Source organism: Tursiops truncatus, chromosome 17, assembly GCF_011762595.2.
Source record: "Tursiops truncatus isolate mTurTru1 chromosome 17, mTurTru1.mat.Y, whole genome shotgun sequence".
NCBI lineage: Eukaryota > Metazoa > Chordata > Mammalia > Artiodactyla > Delphinidae > Tursiops > Tursiops truncatus.
Window position 1 is genome coordinate 57,817,430 of NC_047050.1, and position 20,598 is coordinate 57,838,027.

A 20,598-nucleotide genomic window follows, 5' to 3' on the forward strand; every position below is an offset into this window, starting at 1 on the left:
TTTAATTTTTGATAGTTTGATTAATATGTGTCTTGGCATGTTTCTCCTTGGATTTATCCTGTATGGGACTCTCTGTGCTTCCCGTACTTGACTATTTCCTTTCCCATATTAGGGAAGTTTTCGACTATGATCTCTTCAAATATTTTTTCAGTCCCTTTCTTTTTCTCTTCTTCTGGGACCCCTATAATTCAAATGTTGGTGTATTTAATGTTGTCCCAAAGGTCTCTCAGACTGTCCTCAATTCATTTTTTTCTTTATTCTTCTCCACGGTAGTTATTTCCACCATGTTATCCTCCAGGTCATTTATCCGTTCTTCTGCTTCAGTTATTCTGCTACTGATTCCTTCTAGAGAATTTTAAATTTCATTTATTGTGTTGTTCATCATTTTTTGTTTGCTCTTTAGTTCTTCTAGGTCCTTGTTAAATGTTTCTTGTATTTTCTCCATTCTCTTTCCAAGATTTTGGATCATCTTCAGTATCATTACTCTGAATTCTTTTTCAGGTAGGCTACCTATTTCCTCTTCATTTGTTTGGTCTGATGGGTTTTCACCTTGCTCCTTCATCTGCTGAGTGTTTCTCTGTCTTCTCATTTTGCTTAACATACTGTGTTTGGGGTCTCCTTTTTGCAGGCTGCAGGTTTGTAGTTCGCATTGTTTTTGGTGTCTGTCCCCAGTGGCTAAGGTTGGTTCAGTGGGTTGTGTAGGCCTTCTGGTGGAGGGGACTGGTGCCTGTGCTCTGGTGGATGAGGCTGGATGTTGTCTTTCTGGTGGGCAGGTCCACGTCTGGTGGTGTGTTTTGGGGTGTCTGTGACCTTAGTATGATTTTAGGCAGCCTCTCTGCTAACGGTTGGGGTTGTGTTCCTGTCTTGCTAGTTGTTTGGCATAGGGTGTCCTGCACTGTAGCTTGCTGGTCGTTGAGTTGAGCTGGGTCTTAGCATTGAGATGGAGATCTCTGGGAGAGCTTTCACCATTTGATATTCTGTGGAGCTGGGAGGTCTCTGGTGGACCAATGTCCTGAACTTGGCTCTCCTACCTCAGAGGCACAGGCCTGACCACCGGCCACAGCACTAAGACCCTGTCATCCACATGGCTCAGAAAAAAAGTGAGAAAAAAAGAGAGAAAGGGAGAAAGAAAGGAAGGAAGGAAGGAAGGAAGGAAAGAAAGAAAGAAAGAAAGAAAGAAAGAAAGAAAGAAAGAAAGAAAGAAAGAAAGAAAGAAAGAAAGAAAGAAAGAAAGAAATTAAAACAAAAAGAATTATTAAAAATAAAAACAAGGGCTTCCCTAGTGGCGCAGTGGTTGAGAGTCCGCCTGCTGATGCAGGGGATACGGGTTCATGCCCCGGTCTGGGAGGATCCCACATGCCGCAGAGCGGCTGCGCCCGTGAGCCATGGCCGCCGAGCCTGCGCATCCGGAGCCTTTGCTCTACAACGGGAGAGGCCACAACAGTGAGAGGCCCGCATACCGCAAAAAAAATTAAAATTAAAATTAAAAAAATTTAAAAGTAATAAAAAGAAAGAAAGAAGAAAGAAAGAAAAAGAAGAGAGCAACCAAACCAAAAACAAATCCACCAATGATAACAAGTGCTAAAAACTATACTAAAAAAAACAGACAGAGAGAACCCTAGGACAAATGGTAAAAGCAAAGCTATACAGACAAAAATCACACAAAGGGGCATACACATACACACTCATAAAAAGAGAAAAAGGAAGAGAGCAACCAAATGAATAAACAAATCTACCAGTGGTAATAAACTCTAAATACTAAACTAAGATAAACATAAAACCAGAAACAAATTATATGTAGAAAGCAAACCCTAAGTCTACAGTTGCTCCCAAAGTCCACCACCTCAATTTTGGGATGATTCGTTGTGTATTCAGGTATTCCACAGATGCAGGTACATCAAGTTCATTGTGGAGATTTAATCCACTGCTCCTGAGACTGCTGGGAAGGATTTCCCTTTCTCTTCTTTGCTCACACAGCTCCAGGCAGCTTTGGATTTGGACCCGCCTCTGCGTGTAGGTCACCTGAGGGCGTCTGTTCCCACACAGACAGAAGGGGGTAAAACAGCGGCTGATTAGGGGGCTCTGGCTCACTCAGGCCGGGGTTGGGAGGGGTACAGAATGTGGGGCAAGCCTGCGGCGGCACAGGCCAGTATGACTTTGCAACAGCCTGATGCGGGCTGTGTGTTATCCTGGGGAAGTTGTCCCTGGATCACGGGACCAGCAGTGGCGGGCTGCACAGGCTCCCAGGAGGGGAGGTGTGGATAGTGACCTGTGCTCGCACACAGGCTTCTTGGTGGCTGCAGCAGCAGCTTTAGCATTTCATGCCTGTCTCTGGTGTCCACGCTGATAGCCACAGCTCGTGCCCGTCTCTGGAGCTTGTTTAGGCGGTGCTCTGAATCCCCTCCCCTCGCACACCCTGAAACAATGGTCTCTTGCCTCTTCAACAGGTCCAGACTTTTCCCCAGATGCCCTCCCGGCTAGCTGTGGCACACTAGCCCCCTTCAGGCTGTGTTCACGCCGCCAACCCCAGTCCTCTCCGTGGGATCCGACCGAAGCCCAAGCGTCTGCTCCCAGCCCCCACCCGCCCCGGCGGGTGAGCAGACAAGCCTCTCGGGCTGGTGAGTGCCGGTCAGCCCTGATCCTCTGAGCGGGGATCTCTCCGCTTTGCCCTCCGCACCCCCGTTGCTGCACTCTCCTCTGTGGCTCCAAAGCTTCCCCCCTCCACCACGCGCAGTCTCCACCCGCAAAGGGGCTTCCTAGTGTGTGGGAAACCTTTCCGCCTTCACGGCTCCCTCCCACTGGTGCAGGTCCCGTCCCTATTCTCTTGTCTCTGTTTATTCTTTTTTCTTTTGCTCTACCCAGGTACGTGGGGAGTTTCTTGCCTTTCGGGAAGTCTGAGGTCTTCTGCCAGCGTTCAGTAGGTGTTCTGTAGGAGCTGTTCCGCATGTAGATGTATTTCTGATGTATCTGTGGGGAGGAAGGTGATCTCCATATCTTACTCCTCCGCCATCTTGAAGGTCTCTCTCTCCAATCTTTTCTTAAATGTGGTTGATTTTGATATGTTGACCTTCCCCCCCGCCAGCTTTATTGAGATATAAGTGACATATAACACTGTGTAAGTTTAAGGTATACAACATAATGATTTGATATATGTAATATATTGCAAAATGATTACCATAATAAGGTTAACACATCCATCACCTCACATGGTTACAATTTGTGTGTGTGTGTGTGTGTGTGTGTGTGTGTGTGTGTGTGTGTGTGTGATGGGAACTTTTAAGATCTACTTTCTTAGCAACCTTCAAATATAAAACACAGTATTATTAGCTATAGTCCCCATGCTGTACATTACATCTCCAGAACCTATTTATCTTATAACTGGAAGTTTTTACCTTTGACTACTTTTCCCCATTTCCCTACCTTGCAGCCACCTCTCTATTGTCTATTTCTATGAGTTTGTTTTTTTCTTTAGATTCGACACATAAGTGAGATCATACAGTATGTGTCTTACTCTGACTTATTTCAGTGAACGTAATGCCCTCAAAGTTCATCTATGTTGTTGCAAATGACAGGATTTCCTTATTTTTCTAAGGCTGAATAATATTCCATTATATATAATATCTATATATAGAGAGAGATAGATACAGATATGTAGATATATATTTCATTTTCTTTATCCATTCATCCATTATTAGACACAGTCGTTTCCGTATCTTGGCTAATGTAACTAATGCTACAGTGAACATGGGGGTGCAGATATTTCTTTATGATAGTTGATTTCATTTCCTTCAGAAATAGACTCAAAAGTGAGATTGCTGGATAATACGGTAGTTCTATTTTTTTTTTTTTTTTTGCGGTACTTGGGCCTCTCACTGTTGTGGCCTCTCCCGTTGCGGAGCACAGGCTCCGGAGGCGCAGGCTCAGCGGCCACGGCTCACGGGCCCAGCTGCTCCGCGGCATGTGGGATCCTCCCAGACCGGGGCACGAACCCGTGTCCCCTGCATCGGCAGGCGGACTCTCAACCATTGCGCCACCAGGGAAGCCCGGTAATTCTATTTTTAATGTTTTGAGGAACTATACTGTAGATTGAGGTCTGCAGCTGCAGTTGCCCACCATTTCAAGATAAAAGAATTGAGTGTAAGGACCACTGTAAAAAAAAGAAAAGAAAATTCATAAAGCTATCACTGCAGCTATGCCAGCAGGTGTCAAAACCTTGCACTTTTTATGACATATCTTTTTATCTTGTATTGAAAATGCCGCTTCTCTGTAGGTGCAGGATTGCTATAAGAAAGGCATACCTATAGACTCAACACAATCTGAGAAAAAACAAAGTCATTACATGGTAACTTAAAGCAAAATGGAAGGCGAAGGATCTAAAGCTGGAGAATTTAACGCCAGCAAAGGATGGTTTTAGAAAGAGGTTTGGCTTAAAAAAAAAAAAAAAAACAAGACAGGAGAAGCAGCTTCTGCCAACAGAGAGGTAGCAGACCAGTTCCCTGACACCATGAAGAAAATCAGTGAGGAGAAAGGATATCTGCCTGAACAGGTTTTTAATGCAGACGAAAGTGCCCTGTTCTGGAAAAAATGCCACAAAGGACATTGATTAGTAAGGAAGAGAAGTGAGCACCAGGATTGAAGACAGGAAGGAATAAGAGAAGTCTGCTGTTTTGTGCAAACGCAGTTGTGTTTATAATCAGGACTGCCCTTACTTACAAGGCTGCTAAAGCCCCAGTCTTGAAGGGAACAGGTAAACACCAGCTTTCACTCTTTTGGTTGTACAAGGCCTGGACGAGAAAACTTTTTCTGGGTTGGTTTCATCGATGTTGTCCCTAAAGTCAGGAAGTACCTTGCCAGTCACAGATGGACGTTTAAAGTTCTTTTAACACTGGACAATGCAACTGGCCACCCAGAACCCCAGAACATGAGTTCTCCTTTGCCCCCAAACACTAGGTCTCTAATTCAGCCTCTAGATCGGGGGTCGTAAGGAGCTTTGAGGCTCATTTCACACAGTACTCTATGGAAAGGACGGTCAACATGATGAAAGAGAACCGTGATAGGGAGAACATCATGCAGGTCTGGAAGGTTTACACCATTGAAGATACCATAGTTACTACAGAAAAAGCTGTGAAAGCCATCAAACCTGAAATAATAAATTCCTGCCGGAGAAAACTGTGTCCAGATGTTGTGCATGACTTCACAGAATCTACAACAGAGCCAGTGGAGGAAATCAGGAAAGAGACTGTAGATGTGGCAAAGGGGGGTCGGGGGTGTGTAAAGGCTTTCAAGATACGGATCTTGGAGAAATTCAAGAGCTAACAGACACCACACCAGAGGAATGAACAGAAGTCAACCTGGTGGAGATGGGCACTTCTGAACCAGTGCCAGATGACGAGGAAGAAGATGTAGAAGCAGCAAAGCGAGGAGACAAATGGACATTTAGACAATCCGGCAGAAGGGTTCTGGTTACTCAAGACTGCTTCTGACTTCTTTTATGACACGGACCCTCCCATGATACGGCACTGAAATGAAATCAGATGGTGGAAGAGGGACTGGTATCATATAGAAATATTTTTAGTCAAATGAAAAAGTAAAAAAGTCAGACAGAAATTAGGACGTATTTCCGTAGAGTTCCACCGAGTGTGCCTGCCTCTCCTTTCTCCCCGTCTGCTCCTGAATCTCCTCCACCTCTGCCACCACTGAGAAAGCAAGACCAACCCCTTCTCTTCCTGCTTCTCCTCAGCCCGCCCAGGGTGAAGGGACAAGGATGAAGACCTTTATGATGATCTACTTCTACTTCACGAGTGGTAAATAATGATCATACCATACAGTTAATAAACGTATTTGTGTGTGTGCGTGTGGATGTCTTCATGTGAAAATCTAACAAATGTTCGGCAAGGACTGGATGAGGTGTTTCTGCGTCATCATCATCACTGCCTAAGTATCCATTTGAACATATGTGCAACACTTGAAGTGTGTGTGTGTATATATATATATATATATATATATATATATTTAAAAAAAAAGAAAAACACTTACCTGTGATGATAGGCTGATACGTAGTTTCTCCAATTTTGAGAGAGAAGCATACTATACAGTAAGGTGATTCTCTGAAAGCCAAGTTATAAGGCAGTAAGAAAACTAACATATTAATTTTATATTAAATATCACTTACCTTATGTCTACGCAAGGATCTGCGGAGTTGCCTTGCGCTTGGTGGGGGTCCCATGAACCTGAGGGAGATTTTTCTTAACTTTCTTGTCTCGCCTCTAGCCTTTGGTTGGCCACTGCCGTGCACTCGGTGGAGGTTCAGTGGATCTTGAAGGGGGCTCTCTGTGTACTTCAGGAGGGATCTCTCTCAGCCTCCCTGCTTTTCCCTCCTACCTTCAGTGGGCCACTGCCTTGCACTGTTACGGTTCTCTACATCTCAGGATGGAAGGGATTCTCTCGGTGTCCCTGCCCTTCCCTTAGGTATTGGTGGGCCACTACCTTCTACCCAGTGAAGATCCAGTGTACCTTAAGGGGATTTCTCTCAATCCTTCTGTTCTGTATTCAGCATTCAGTTTCCTGCTACATACAGCTGGTGAGGATCTCATGGTAAAGAACTGGTAGATGGGCACAAATCAACACGTGACTGGGTCCCCTAGGAGTCTGAACCCCTCATACCAGCCCACACATGGCCACTAAAAGTTTATGAGCAGCACACCTGGTTTCTCCTTACCCCACTCTCTGATGGAGTAACATTCTGGTGTTGCTAGAATGAAAGCAGCCATGGGATACTCTTCTTCTAGGAACGGATTATCTCTTCCTAAGATTTAGTTCATTTAACTTTCTTTGCATCTTCACCTCTCTGTCAGGCTTTAAATTACCATGATATTGTAACTTATCGGACTTGTACTCATTGCAAAGATGAGTGTGACAATCTTTTGCAACTTTCTACGTCCTAACCAGAAATGGAAGTTAATTTTTCCATTTCAAAAGTCTTTAGAGCCAGATCTTTCCTACAGATTTTGAAAAGCACATGCTTTCCGCTACCCTCTGCATACTTTCTCTGGTAAGTGCAGTAGAATCAGATATGACCCTCAATTCCAGTGTTTTGCACTGAAACTTTTGCATTAGGAGCAAAGAAAATGCGACTCAAGGGAACTATTATTATTACTTACGTACTTTACTTTTTGCTGGGAATACATGCTGTTAGCCAAGCAGTCATCCTGAGCTGAACCAACCAAATCTTTGTGTTACGATGATGTCTTTCATACAGATCTAGGCTCTCATTTTCCCTCTGTACATACTTCGGATGGAAGGTGTTTAGGTCCATGTCCCTTTGTAAGTAGTGCCCTTTCTACTCTTTTCTGTTAAATTGCTACTTATTTCTTAAGATCTCACTTAAATGCACATCTTCAATGAAGTCTCCCTCGAGATATGCTAAACGACTACTCTCCAACACATCTACCCTTGCTATATCGTTAGTGTGATCCTTACTGAAGTATATTATGCACATAATGCTAAAGGAAAGATGGTACCTCCTTCTTTTTTTTTTTTTAAGATTGTTTGATGTGGACCATTTTAAACTTTTTATTGAATTTGTTACAATATTGCTTCTGTTTTATGTTTTGGCTTTTTGGCCGTGAGGCATGTGGGATCTTAGCTCCCAGACCAGGGATTGAACCCACACCCCCTACATTGGGAGAGGAAGTCTTAACCACTGGACTGAAGGGGAAGTCCTGGTACCTCCTTCTTAAAAGTGCCAATACACGATCTGGAACTGGGTCTCAATGACCTGACGGGTACATAACTCCCCTGGAGTCAGGATAAAGGGTGGGATCAGCGTCATACAAATCATAGAACCTAAGAGGGAAAGAGGGCTGCGTTCCCCTAAAGAAAAGCAAGCTGATACTGGAAGAGAAGACTCGTCAGCTGCCAGGGAGAATGATATTTAAAATGCTTTTTATTAAAACTGAATTGATGTGGATATTGCCAGAAGGAAGAAGCCAATATTTGAGAAGGAAGCTTTATTTTAACTCCCTGTTTCAACCTAAAGACAAGATATAAGGCACATGTCATCTACAACAAATTTTTCCAACATCCAACAAGAGGGCTAGTACCAATAAATTTGTCCCTCCAGAAGAATAATATTCAATTTTTTTTTTTAACAACTGAAGATTACCCTTGGTTATTTTGCTTCCATGGACCCCATTTTTAAAAACATTTTAGCTGCCAAATTGCAATTATTATGATTTTTTTTCTAGATAGTTTTTATTGGGTTAATTGAAATTTGCTTTCAGTAGCCATTATCATATATTGAAATTTCTTGTGACTATGCAGCAAACATCTCTAAAATGTTTATAACATTTGACTTGCCAATTTTATGTCTATGATTTATCCTAAAATAATGGTCATGGGTGTGAACGAAGATTTGTCTTTAAGAATATATACCACAGCATGGATGACATTGATCAAATGATGTTTACAGTATTTACCACATAATTGTAAGAAACTTAATACCTAAATATCCAACAGTTAGGAATTAGGTAAAAAAAAATACGGAATAGTCATTCAATGGCGTTCTATGCATCCATTACAATTTGATTATTTGAGATGATTTAATGCATGGAAATATGTTCACTATATATTAAATTTTTAAAAGCATGTTATGAAACAATGTGTATATATGGATCTTTGCGGAACAGTTAAAATAGCCTCCAAGTCCCCTCTCCATAGTTTAACTTTTTTCATCTACTCGAAGATGGAATGATCTGGTCCTATCTGATTAAATATGCATTTTAAGTTTGTTTCACAAGTAAATTTAGCCAAGGAAACCAGGTTATTTGCAGTTCAGTTTGGAACAGAAATCCAAACTTGGCAAATAATTTACATATTGGCAAGAGCATGTTTTCTTTCTTAATATAATTGAAGCCACCAGGAAAAAAACGATAATAATTGGCACCCAAACTTCATTTTTGTCCTGAGCTACCTCAACTATATTCCATTAAATGAGAATAAAAATGATCCCTCAAAGTTCAGCCAGAAAATGAAAACTCAACTTTGCATAATTTGCACTGATGGATTGCCCATTCCCGGATGCTAGGATCATTTCATGATGATAGACATTAAAACATGACTGCAATCGAAAACAAGGGGTGCCTGTGACACTAGAAAAACAAGTTTGTTAGTATTAACGTCCTAAACATTAAACTAAGAACGTTTCCTCTTTAACAGGCTAAGGAAAAGATTCCTAACATAAACCATTTTGGAAAAATATTGACTAATAATAATAGCTAAGAGTTATATCCTTCTTCTTATATACCGTGTGCTATTCTAAGAACGTCTTATTGATTAACGCACTTACTCCTCATGAGAACCCTATAAGGTATAGACCAGTACTAATCTGAGGAAATCAAGGCAGAGAGGAAAGGTAATTTCTGTAAGGTCACAGAACTACCAAGAGGCAGAATCAGGATTCAAACCCAGGTAGTTAGCTGTGTTCCAAAACTGAGACCTTACATAGCACACTTGGGCAGTTCATCTAAGTGAGATCAAAAGGAAATAAAAACCTTGAATCCACTGCAGTAGGGACGTGTCTTCACTGTATCCTCCAAAGCATAGTTGAGCCTCAAACAGTAGGCAACGTAGCCTAATTTGTTCCCCCTATGTTCTGAGTTCCTGCAAATCAGAGAGTCAGTACAATGTTAGGGGAGACCAATGCAGAATGACTCAGGTGTCCACAAATAACTTCTGGTTTTCTCTTGTCATGAGTAGACCTGGTGGAAATGCTCAGATGATAAAGCAACACCATCTTTGATTTATCAAGTAGGTTTGCTCAAGGTATTTTTGCACCCTATGGCACGTGTTGAAACATCTGTGAGGCTGGGTTGGACCGAATTTAAAAGCTGCTTCTCATTTGTCCTCACACTTGGGAATGATTTTTACACCATCATCCGTCACGTTGTGAGGCCAGATTGTACAAAGTAGCGCTGTCACAACCAAGTTCCAGTTTGGAACCTGGGACTTGGCAAACCTCTTTCTGAGTCTCCTCTGCTGACTGGCCTTAGACATGCCTTGTCTGACCTCAGCCTGACTTCTTTCTCTCTTGCTTGGGAACAAGAAGTAGGATTTCTTCATCGTCATTCCTTCGGATGCACATAGAACAGTGTTCTATATACAGTAGTTGTTCAGAAAATATTTGTCAATTAATATTCTGAAGTCACCATTTTAGCCACCATTCAGATGGACAAACTAAAATATTGAACATATAACCTGATTGATGTCTTAAAACAAATCAACACCCCCAAGCGCAATTTGGGATTTGCTTCTCTGCAAATACGTGAAGCTGGTGACTGATATCCTTTCTCTAAAAATGTCCAAAGAAAGAGGGTGGAAGGAAGGGGAGGAGAGCCCCCAAAAGGAGAGAGGATAGAGTGGAATGAGGTTTATTACTGTCATAAAATCTTACTACAGCGGTCCTGAATCAGGGAGCTGCATTCACGCCTGGAGCCATTTGTAAATTCTTTTGAGAAATGCCAGTCTAATAAATGCTTTGCCAGCCAGTAATTCATGAGCCCTATGCAGCAGTTGAAACCAAAGGGGGTAATGGCCACAGCTGTCAGGCTCCAGATGCTCTGGGTCCTGGCCCTGCCACGTTGTCCCAGCGTCCATGTGGAGGAACATTGAGAACTGGGCATATCACCACTTTTCACCCTGGCCTGCTTGCAACAGTACCAGCTGCATGTGGCCTGGGAGATGGTAGCTGCTGGCAGCACCATGTTCCCCAGGAGGCTGAGTGCTGGGCTGCAGCCAGGCTGCAAGAGTTGGACCTCCACGCAGCGCACATGGTCCAACCTCATCTTCCAAACTCCCCCAGAATCTCCACACGAGCTTTGTGTTCCCCAGCACATCGAATCCTCCTTAGAACTGACATCTTTCTGTAGTCAACAGAAAAGATGAAATGAAAACCACGCAGATGAAAAGTCATGTCATTTATTAATAATGTCTCTCTCTTTTTTTTTCTTCTATAAATTGGAAGGAAAAATTCTTTGGTGACACTCTCTATAAAATAATCTATCTCGGATGGTAAAACCCAGACATAAAGTTACACAGGTCAGTGAAGTAAATCAAGATCCATGGCTTTGTATTTTCTCACAGGCTCTCGCTCACACACACACTTCAGGGCTTAATTGCACTAACTCATTAATTGTCTGTAACAAATGGGGAAAGCACTTCAGAAAAGACCTGTGGTGATACTACAAAAACATTGGCAACATATTAGAAAACTGTCCCAAATGTACATCGTATACAAAATAAGGTATACTTTTTCTTTTCTTTACAACTTGCCACCTAAAATAGTTCCAGTTTTCCATATCTTTCTTCCACCCCTCAACATATCCTATACATATTTTTCTCTCAAAATAAATATACAAGGTTCATTACATGGTAACCAGGTCATCTGCATGGCCCTAATTTTAGTAATAATTACAACCAAAAGGAAAGGGATGTATTCCTATAAGAGGAGAACAGCGAACTATTGCAGAAATCAAATGGCCTTTGAGGTCTAAAAGGCAAATCATTACAAAAATAGAGTGACGGAAAGGCTAGCTTGACTTGATTTTAAACAAGGGTGAGACCCTGCTAATCTGCCGGCTTTCTTGATGGTTCCCACCCGTTTCTTTCCCAGAGGGTATTACAGCCTCCCTCACCTATTTAATTGGGCAAAATCTGGGTAGCTCTTGATATGGAACATCCTGGAACTTCATATTAGTGACAACTACAGTCAATCCCTGCTAAGTAAAAATCATGGAAATAAAATCCTTTGATTTTTGGAAAGGGGGAAAAGGGGAGATGGTTTTCAGGAGTCACCTTTATTATCAAGAATATATTGTAGGGACTTCCCTTGTGGTCCAGTGGCTAAGACTCTGCACTCCCAATGTAGGGGGCCTGGGTTAGAGCCCTGGTCAGGCAACTGGATCCCACGTGCTGCAACTAAGGTTCGCATGCCACAGCTAAAGACCCTGCATGCTGCAACTACAGATCCCACAGGCTGCAACTAAGACCCAGCACGGCCAAAAAAAAGACGATACTGTAAATAGCAGCTTTTCTAGCCACAGTTTCTGGACAGCGTTACTGAATTGACGGGTGAGATGGTGTTCTTAGGATGCTCGATCCCATTCTTTTAAAGTAGGATTGGAGTCAAGGAGTAATTGACTGTGTACTTGCTGAAGTTCTAAGACAGAAGGAGGCAAGTTCGGCACAGTCTGGTATTAATACCTATTCACTGAGAACTCAAGTCAGAACAACTATGTGCCCCTCAATCATGCCTGAGAGAATGAGGCCAGCAGTGAAAGCTTTCTTGGTTAAATCTGGCCAAGAATGACAAAGCCACCCGAAAGGTTCTTGTCCATCATCACTGCCAATGGAAACAAGGTAAAGGAATTCAGCAACTGAAGCCCTGTACTGGCTGTGCAGCAATGACCTTAACTATTAGAAGACAGGACATTTTAATTTGAGAGTTCATGGTAATAACGGGTCCTTTTTAAAACTGGAGCTCTCAGAGACCTAAGGGAACATAAGACACTTTCAGGTCTGGGAAGTTTGCCTCGGCTTTTGCATCCATAATTCAGCTGGTCCAGCAAGTCTTATTCAGATTCTAAGCTGCTGGGCTGCCTTCTCCTTACTCCCACTCTTTAAACAGGTTTGATGAATATTTCTTTACTTCTTAAATCAAGAGCTCTTTTTCCCCCCCAATAGTATCTAGATCTATTCACATTCATTCAGCTCACCCCTGATAATTAAAGTTCAGTAACCTTTATGAAAGGCTACCAGCATAATATCCCTTCAAGTACCCAGGTTTCCAGAATCGTTAAAGTAAAGGCTAACATAGCCTACTACAAATGAAAAACAAAAATCACTCCAAAAGAAAAATTGAAGGAAGCAATTGAATTGATCCTTCTTTGAGCACCATCTGGAACAAGAAAAAATTAATGTGTAATGCACATAAAATTCCACCTAGCAGATATTCCACTTCTTCTGAAGCATCCTATTGCAAAGTGTGCCAATATGATGTGTCCAGGTAGGCCTACCTAGCTAGGTTATCTTTCGTGACATGACTACAATGATTATTTCATGGATTTTTCTCTACAGCCTCAATTTTGGGTCATTTTGTTGTTTTCAACAAAGGTGATATGGTTCATGTATATGTAAACTTGACTTGTACAAGCCGTTTTGCATGAACACCTAAGTCAGCTTTAAAAAAATTATTTTTAAGATCACACATCCTAATGTGGAGCTGGAAAAAGATATTGTGCGGAAATCGTAAGTGGCCGAGTCCTCTATGGAGTTTCTGCATGAAATTCATTACATGGTTGGCAGGCACTGTACTCTCTGGTCTTGGCTTCTTCACAGCTCACGTTGGCTGACTTCGGGACTCCTGGTTATCACTGAAGTTGACTGAGATATAACTCCTGACGTCCTACAGAGATGGCTATGATTTGTCAACGTGCTGCAGTGAAATACAACTCTTGCCTAAGTGAATTAAAATTACATCTTACTGTTGGGCCTTGCTGATTTGCTAAGCATTGTTCTATTCCCAGACGTAGGTTCAAAATGGGAAAAGAACATACTGGCCAGCATTCCAAAGAGATGTGCTCTGAGAATGACATAAAATAAAACCTTGGAGATTTCAAGTGGCTGAAAAGTATGTCAGACCCTGTTCTCATTTATAATTACCATCTTTTTTTTTTTTTCCACATAACATACATTGTTTGTGGAGAATATGCCCTGTGAGTTTTGTGATATCTCAAAACAGTTCCCTGAATCCATTCATGTGACTGACTGGTACAATGAAGGACACAGATCTGCAAGCCAAGACGACAACATGAGTCGCAAGTCGGCTTGGGGGTCATTTAACAAAAACATCACATTCATTTTTGCAAAGGAGAAAGATACAAGAATAATTTGGCACACCTAAATAATTAAATACAAACTTGCAAAGGCCAGATGAATAAGGATTAACTGCTAACCTTTTAAGTTGCTGAGTGTTGCAACTTAAACAGCATGAAACCTATTTGGGCATTTTATAGAAGGAAACGAGTGCAAGCACCATGGACCTAAGAATTATTTTTCAATAAATACTTAAGAGATAGTCATATCCACTTAGCAGAAAATGTCACATGTATGAGAGTGGGCTAAGGCTGGGTCAAATTGGATAAGAGAGAGATTTAGGGAGCTCTTCTGAGTCACCAGGCTGCAGAGAAAAGCCCGTCTTTCATTGAAGTTCATTGCCTGTGTACCACTCACAACACAGAATCAGGACATGTGGGCTCTGGTCCTTGCTGTCACTAGGTAGCATATTGAGTCACCTCTCCAGTGCTCAAAGCTCTCTCCCTCCTTGCATGCTCTTTGAAAGTTCCTTTCTCACTTCCAGATGTCTATAAAACAAGGATGAGTTAAAGTCTCCTGGATTTACGGTTTCCACTGACCTAAGCCAGGCACTTGAACATAATTCTGTGATGAGACTTTCTTCTAACCCAATGCTGGAAACACATTTATGAGATGCATGAGAGTTTAGGGGCAAAAAGAAAAAAAAAATTAAAGTGCTTCTTGTTTATTCAGCATAAGAGGACCCAATAATGTCTTTCTCTTCTTTATTCTCTCTTGCCTCTTCCAAGTAGAAGCAGTCTAATCTCAGAAGTCTCCATCTTTTATAACGGAGTTAAGGGATATATATTTTTTTTCAGTTTGTAATTGCAATTTTATAATGATCAGAAGCTCAAAGCAGCATTTCCAGGGATAGAAATGTTCTTTTTAACAAGAAGCACGACTAAACTACAGATTCTACAGATATAAAAATTAAAATGAAAGAAAACAGTATTCACATTTGTTTCTGATTATTTTGTTTGCCAGATTCTCGTTCAAAACACTGTTTGGCTAAAAGTGGTATCAGGGTCCCAACGGTGAGATACACCCTCCGTTTACTTCTCAGCAATCCTCAAGTTCAATGGTGGGAATGTCAACATTATTACTTCTTCTTCAATAGAGAAGCTTCTGAAACGAGGTTTTCACAACCATGAAAAGAGCTTGTCTTGTGACTCCTGCCGAGCCAACGATACACTCATTCTTCCTTTGCCTTGAAACCAAAGCCTTTCCCCAGCCCTAAGCAGACGTGTGTCAGTGGTTGAATGTGTAATCGAACCCACCCCCGTGAAAAGCACTTAGGTTACTATTATGGGTCAATACTTCCATCTCACTAATATGCTGGTAGATTGTTTGCATGGTTCCTTGTGTAAACTGAACACTTCTTAAGTACACTAGCGTTTTCTTGGTACTAACTTCCCGCAAGCCCGCAATGAAAAAGATGATCATCTTTATCTCAAACATAAAGTTTTCAGTTAGAACCGTCTACCTGGAGGTCATTATACTTCTTCTCATGCAGCAACATTTTAGAGATAAAAGTTCAAGTGGATCTGCAAATTCAAAATGGAAAACAATTTGCTCTGGCAAAGCTGAGTCATGAACTCGTCTTAGTTATGCTTGGCTATTTCTTGACATGGGGTAGAGTGACTTATGGTTTTTTCCATGAAGTCCGAGCTTTTCGAAACTGCAGGGCACCCCGCGTGACCGACGGCAATGCTGTCTGTGAAAGAGGAGCAGCAGCTTTGAAATATCCACAACCAACACAATTTTGATTAAAGAAAGAACTCTGGTTTTTAATAGTTTTGATCATTAAAAAAGTTTAAACCTGCATAGCAATCATTTCAAAAATAATTATTTAATGTTCCATAATTAAACTGTACACAACCTAGTCTTGGGACATAGAAGCCAGTGAGGTGAGTCTGGGGCAGTCCTGTGCAGTCCCACGAGTCAGGAGTAGAGTTTCCATTGGCCTTTTTATTTTCCTTTATATTCTTTTTTTTTTTGTCACTTTGATCATCTTAGTTTATTTGGATACTTGGCACAATCTAGCTCCGCTGCTGAGCGGATGTGCACGGGGAAGAGAGAGCCGCTGACCCCATCCTCTGGCCCTTCTTGCTCCCCTCCCCCGACTCGGCCAGGTTCCTCAAAGTCGCTCGATGTCTCGGTATTTCTTCCGCAGAATAGAGACCTGGTCTTTAAAGAGGACGGGGTCGAGCCTCATCTGAGAGTGGATCAGCGGCATGTAGCCAAACCAGCTGGCAAACGTATTCATGCAGCTCTGTCGCTGGGCAAAGTGGTCAGGGTCAGCCCAGCGGGAAGCCCGAGAGGTCTGGGGAAAGGGAGAGAAAGAAGGAAGACGATGAGACAGGTGCCAGGTGAGATGGACACACGGCCGAAAACGAAGTCAGGCTTAACGGGCATGCAGTAGGGCTCAGGGTCTGGCCTGGCCACCACGCGGCCCCATCCACGTGCCTGGTGGAGACGCAAGCATGGGTCCGGATTTTCAGCCTCGCCAGAAGATCTTCCCGAGACCTGCCACGTTTCCCAACGCCCCAAACATACAAAGATCCATAGGGACTGACACATTCTCTGGTCCATGAAACTGCTGTGGTCACTAAACATAAAACTTTTCTTCGCACTTGGGAGCAAATGCGATGACTAATAATGTATTTATGGTTTCACAGATAATTTTCTGAAACCCTCCTGTTAATTTGGTTGATTCTGGGTAAGAAGAAAGATGGCTGCCGTCTCTTCAGCTCTCCATGTTGACCCTAAGGTTGGTTAAATATTTTTAGACCATTTAAATGACTGACATTGATTTAAAAGAATGCCTTAAGTGACTTGATTGCTGAAATTTAAATAGATCAACTAAGCATAATGTCTTTAAAATCGTGTTTTTATGAAACAAGGAAAAGGTGGGCTGCCCAATTATGTCGAAAAAAACCCACAAACTCATTTATGTCAATAGGCCGCTGTTGAATGGTGTATATATATGTATGTGTGTGTGTGTGTGTGTGTGTGTGTGTGTGTGTGTGTGTGTGTGTGTGTGTGTGTGTAATGTGTTTGCATCCTCATGCATTGTTAGAAAATACTTTCATAGGAAGGTACATTTTGCTGTGAGAATCACTGAGTCACTTTAAAACCACAAGTGTCAACATGCTTGAAAGAAAGCATCGAAGGTAAATACAAATGTCAAGTTATCTCGGAGCAGCAGAACAACAAACAAAACACTCTTTGTAAAGTGCTTTCATGAGCTCATTTGAGCTTCGCAGCAACCTGGTCGAGTTATCTACCCGGGTAATAACATCTCCGCCGTACAGATGAGGAAGCAGGTTCAAGGAAGTTAAAATTGTTTGTTCAGGGCTAGAAAGGGGCAGAACTCAGGTTTCATTCTTTACCTTTTGTACCAGAGGAACTCTGCTTGGTAAATCAGAGAGAGCATCAAATTAAGCTGACCAGTTGAGCCCATATCAGAGCCGGAAGTCCCAAAGGTACCTCCATTTTTCTCCTAATTTGGGATGAGCTTGCAGGCCATTTCTGATTGGTCCGCTTATTCCCAAAGGGCTAGACCCACTACATCCCGGTGAGTGCTCACATCCTCAAAGGGAAACACTGTCAAGAGCCTAAGCTCATTCTTATTCTCTTACAAATGAAAAAAAAAAAAAAAGAGTCCAAGTGAATCATTCAAGTCTCCTTTTTGCCTCTTGATTTTAACATTTATTTTGGGTCAACCAACATATTACAGAAGATATCTTTCCTGTGTTATAAAGGCGTAATTTTAGAGCACGATATCCATTTACTTCACCAGTCACACAAACATTCAATAAACTAGTGTATATGATGGGAAGAAGGGGGCAAATATAGCACATACCTAGCTAGATACGTCTAGTTAGACCTAAGCCTAAATTTAGATTTGTTCCAAAAGATGTGTAAAGTCACTAGAAATATTGGTTTGGTAGAATTAGGCAAATCTATGAAAAGAGTAAAAAACCAACCCCTAAGAAACCATACGCTATGAGTTCCACCCCTAATTTGTGTATAACCTCAGGGGAGTCCAGAGGACTCTGAGTTAACAACATTAAAGGAATGGTGTATCTTTAAATGAGATCATAAATATGACTATGCATGGGTACTCAATACATTTTGCTTGAATTTGCAAAGTCTTTCAGTCTTAAAAATGACAAATTCTTGTAAATCCTCTCGCCTGTCCTTTTAGTAGTTAGAGGGAAATAGAATTTTCTACTGGATTCTTTGCTTTGTCCAGTACCTAGTACCTAGACCAATGCCTGATAACCTGTACATATTTGGTAAATATTAAATTATTAAATTTTATAAACTTAAAATCCTGTAAATTTTTTGCTTTTACTAAATTCAGTGAATGAAAAACCATCAATTGTGTTAACATGAGGCCTGGTTACATTTTCCTCTGCAGAAGCTGGATTTATATGTGATTTTCAATAACTGTTAGAACAAGGTACATGGAAAACCCCCCAGATTGAACTGATATAACTACGTAAGTATGTCCTTTTAGGCTGACTCAAATCCTGCTGGATTCTCCATGATTTAACTTGGGTAGATCTAAATGATCTAATGGTTTTTGGTTTCGTACATAGAGTACTGGGCTCTGTCCAAGATGAATAAAAGGACCCTGAGGTGTAGAAGAATAAATAGTGGAAGAAACAGAGGCCGGGATTCAATTCCAAGTTGTCTCTAATCCTGGGTGACTTCTGGCAAGATGCTTAAATTCTCTGGGTCCTAGTTTTCTTACTTGTAAAAAGAGAAAGATTATATTTTGCTGAAAGTATCTTTAGCAGTAATCGTTTGTGACCCAACACTGTATTTTACTTTGGCAAATGCTTTCATACGTCTGACCTCAACGCTGTGAGGTAGACTTCACCATTTCCATTTTAAAGACGAGACAATTGAGTTTTGGAAGGTAACTGACTTGCCTACAGCAATGAAGTGCTGGCTCTAGAACTGAAAACCAAGTACTATGACTCCTCATCTGCCTCCACAATGTGCATCCGACTCAAGAGCAGCCATTAGGAGGCTGTGTTGAGAGCATTACTAGCCACTCAATAAAACACCTAAAATAAACTTGCATAAATTCTCTTTAGGTCTTTAACTCTGAAGAACAGACGTCTTTCTTATGCCACCTGGTAGGTCACATGAGCGCTTTTATTTCTTTATTCAACTTTTTTGAAGTAAAAATGTTGTGTTAGTTTCAGGTGTACAGCAAAGTGATTCAGTTATACAGATATATATTCTTTTTTAGATTCTTTTCCATTATAGGTTATTACAAGATACTGAGTATTGGTCACTGTGCTAGACAGTAGGTCCTTGTTATTTACCTATTTTATATATAGTAGTGTGTATCTGTTAATCCTAAACTCCTGATTTATCTCTCCCCACACCCACTATCCCCTTTGGTAACCACAGTTTGTTTTCTATGTCTGTGAGTCTACTTCTGTTTTGTAAATAAGTTCATTTGTATCATTTTTTAAGATTCCACATATAAGCAATATTATATGATATTTGTCTTTCTCTGTGTGACTTACTTCACTTAGTATGATAATCCCTAGGTCCATCCATGTTGCTGCAAATGGCATTATTTCATTCATTTTCATGGCTAATATTACATTGCATATATATATATATATATATATATATATAAATGTCACATCTTCTTTATCCATTCATCTGTCGATGGACACTTAGGTTGCTTGCATGTCTTGGCTTTTGTAAACAGTGCTGCTATGAACATTGGGGTACATGGGTATTGTCGATTTAGAGTTTTCTCTGGATGTATGCCCAGGAATGAGACTGCTGGATCATATGGTAACTCTATTTTTAGTTTTTTAAGGAACCTCCATACTTTTCTCCATAGTGGCTGCACCAATTTAGACAGCTTTTATACTCTTGACATAAAGATACTCTTGACTTACACCTTCCCAATTACCCACGCCCAAACATACACTCCCTCAGAGCTTTTGCATGTGGTTTGTTTCCTGATATCTTCTCATTATGCTTCCTAGAGGAACAGTGAGTCCTCATTACCTCAGACTGAGTCACCAGTGAGCAAAGCAAGGGGGGAGAGTTCTCCTTCTCTTACCTGTCCCATCATTGTCTCCTTATACTGTTTCTTCTGGGTCACTTTGATTGGAGGCAATTTTGTCACAGCAGACACCAGGAAATTCATGAGTATGTCCTCACAGTTGGCCAGCTGGTCCACCATGTTCTTCAGGCTGGCTGGCAGGTAATGGGTGTAAAGGTAGTGATAATATCTGTACAAACCAAAGACAGGTTTCAGCAGGGGCCATCATTATAAAATAACAGGTGGTCTTCTTTGTCAGAAACCACATACTCATTCTTTGAATCCCTAAACATATCATGGTTGATGATGATGATGACAATTGTCATTTATATGGTATATACTATATACCAGGTAATGTTCTAAAGTACTTTACAAGAAATGCCTCATCTAATCCTTAGAAGAAACCTATGATGTAGCTACTACAGATAAGGAAACAAGGTACAGAGAAACACACAGAAGGAGCTATTGCTTGCCCAGGCTAACTTTAACATCAGGCTGGTTGGTTAGAAACTGAATACTTAGATGTCGGGAGAAGTTACTTACATGTGATCCACATATCATTACAAGTTGCTTTACAATTTTAATTATTGGTTTAATCAGAA

General features: G+C 41.3%; 1 protein-coding gene across 1 annotated transcript in view; it reads right to left on the reverse strand.

The window, feature by feature from the left end:
- Positions 1–15,668: 15,668 nt before the first annotated feature.
- EXT1 (exostosin glycosyltransferase 1) overlaps positions 15,669–20,598 on the reverse strand; it is a 289,711-nt gene continuing 284,781 nt past the window's right edge. The window contains exons 10-11 of the mRNA XM_019932095.3: positions 20,015–20,186; positions 15,669–16,231 (exon numbers count right to left, since the gene is read on the reverse strand). Of these exons, the coding sequence (XP_019787654.2) occupies positions 16,046–16,231; positions 20,015–20,186 (358 nt within the window). The 3' untranslated portion in view covers positions 15,669–16,045. The remainder of the gene's footprint in view (positions 16,232–20,014; positions 20,187–20,598) is intronic.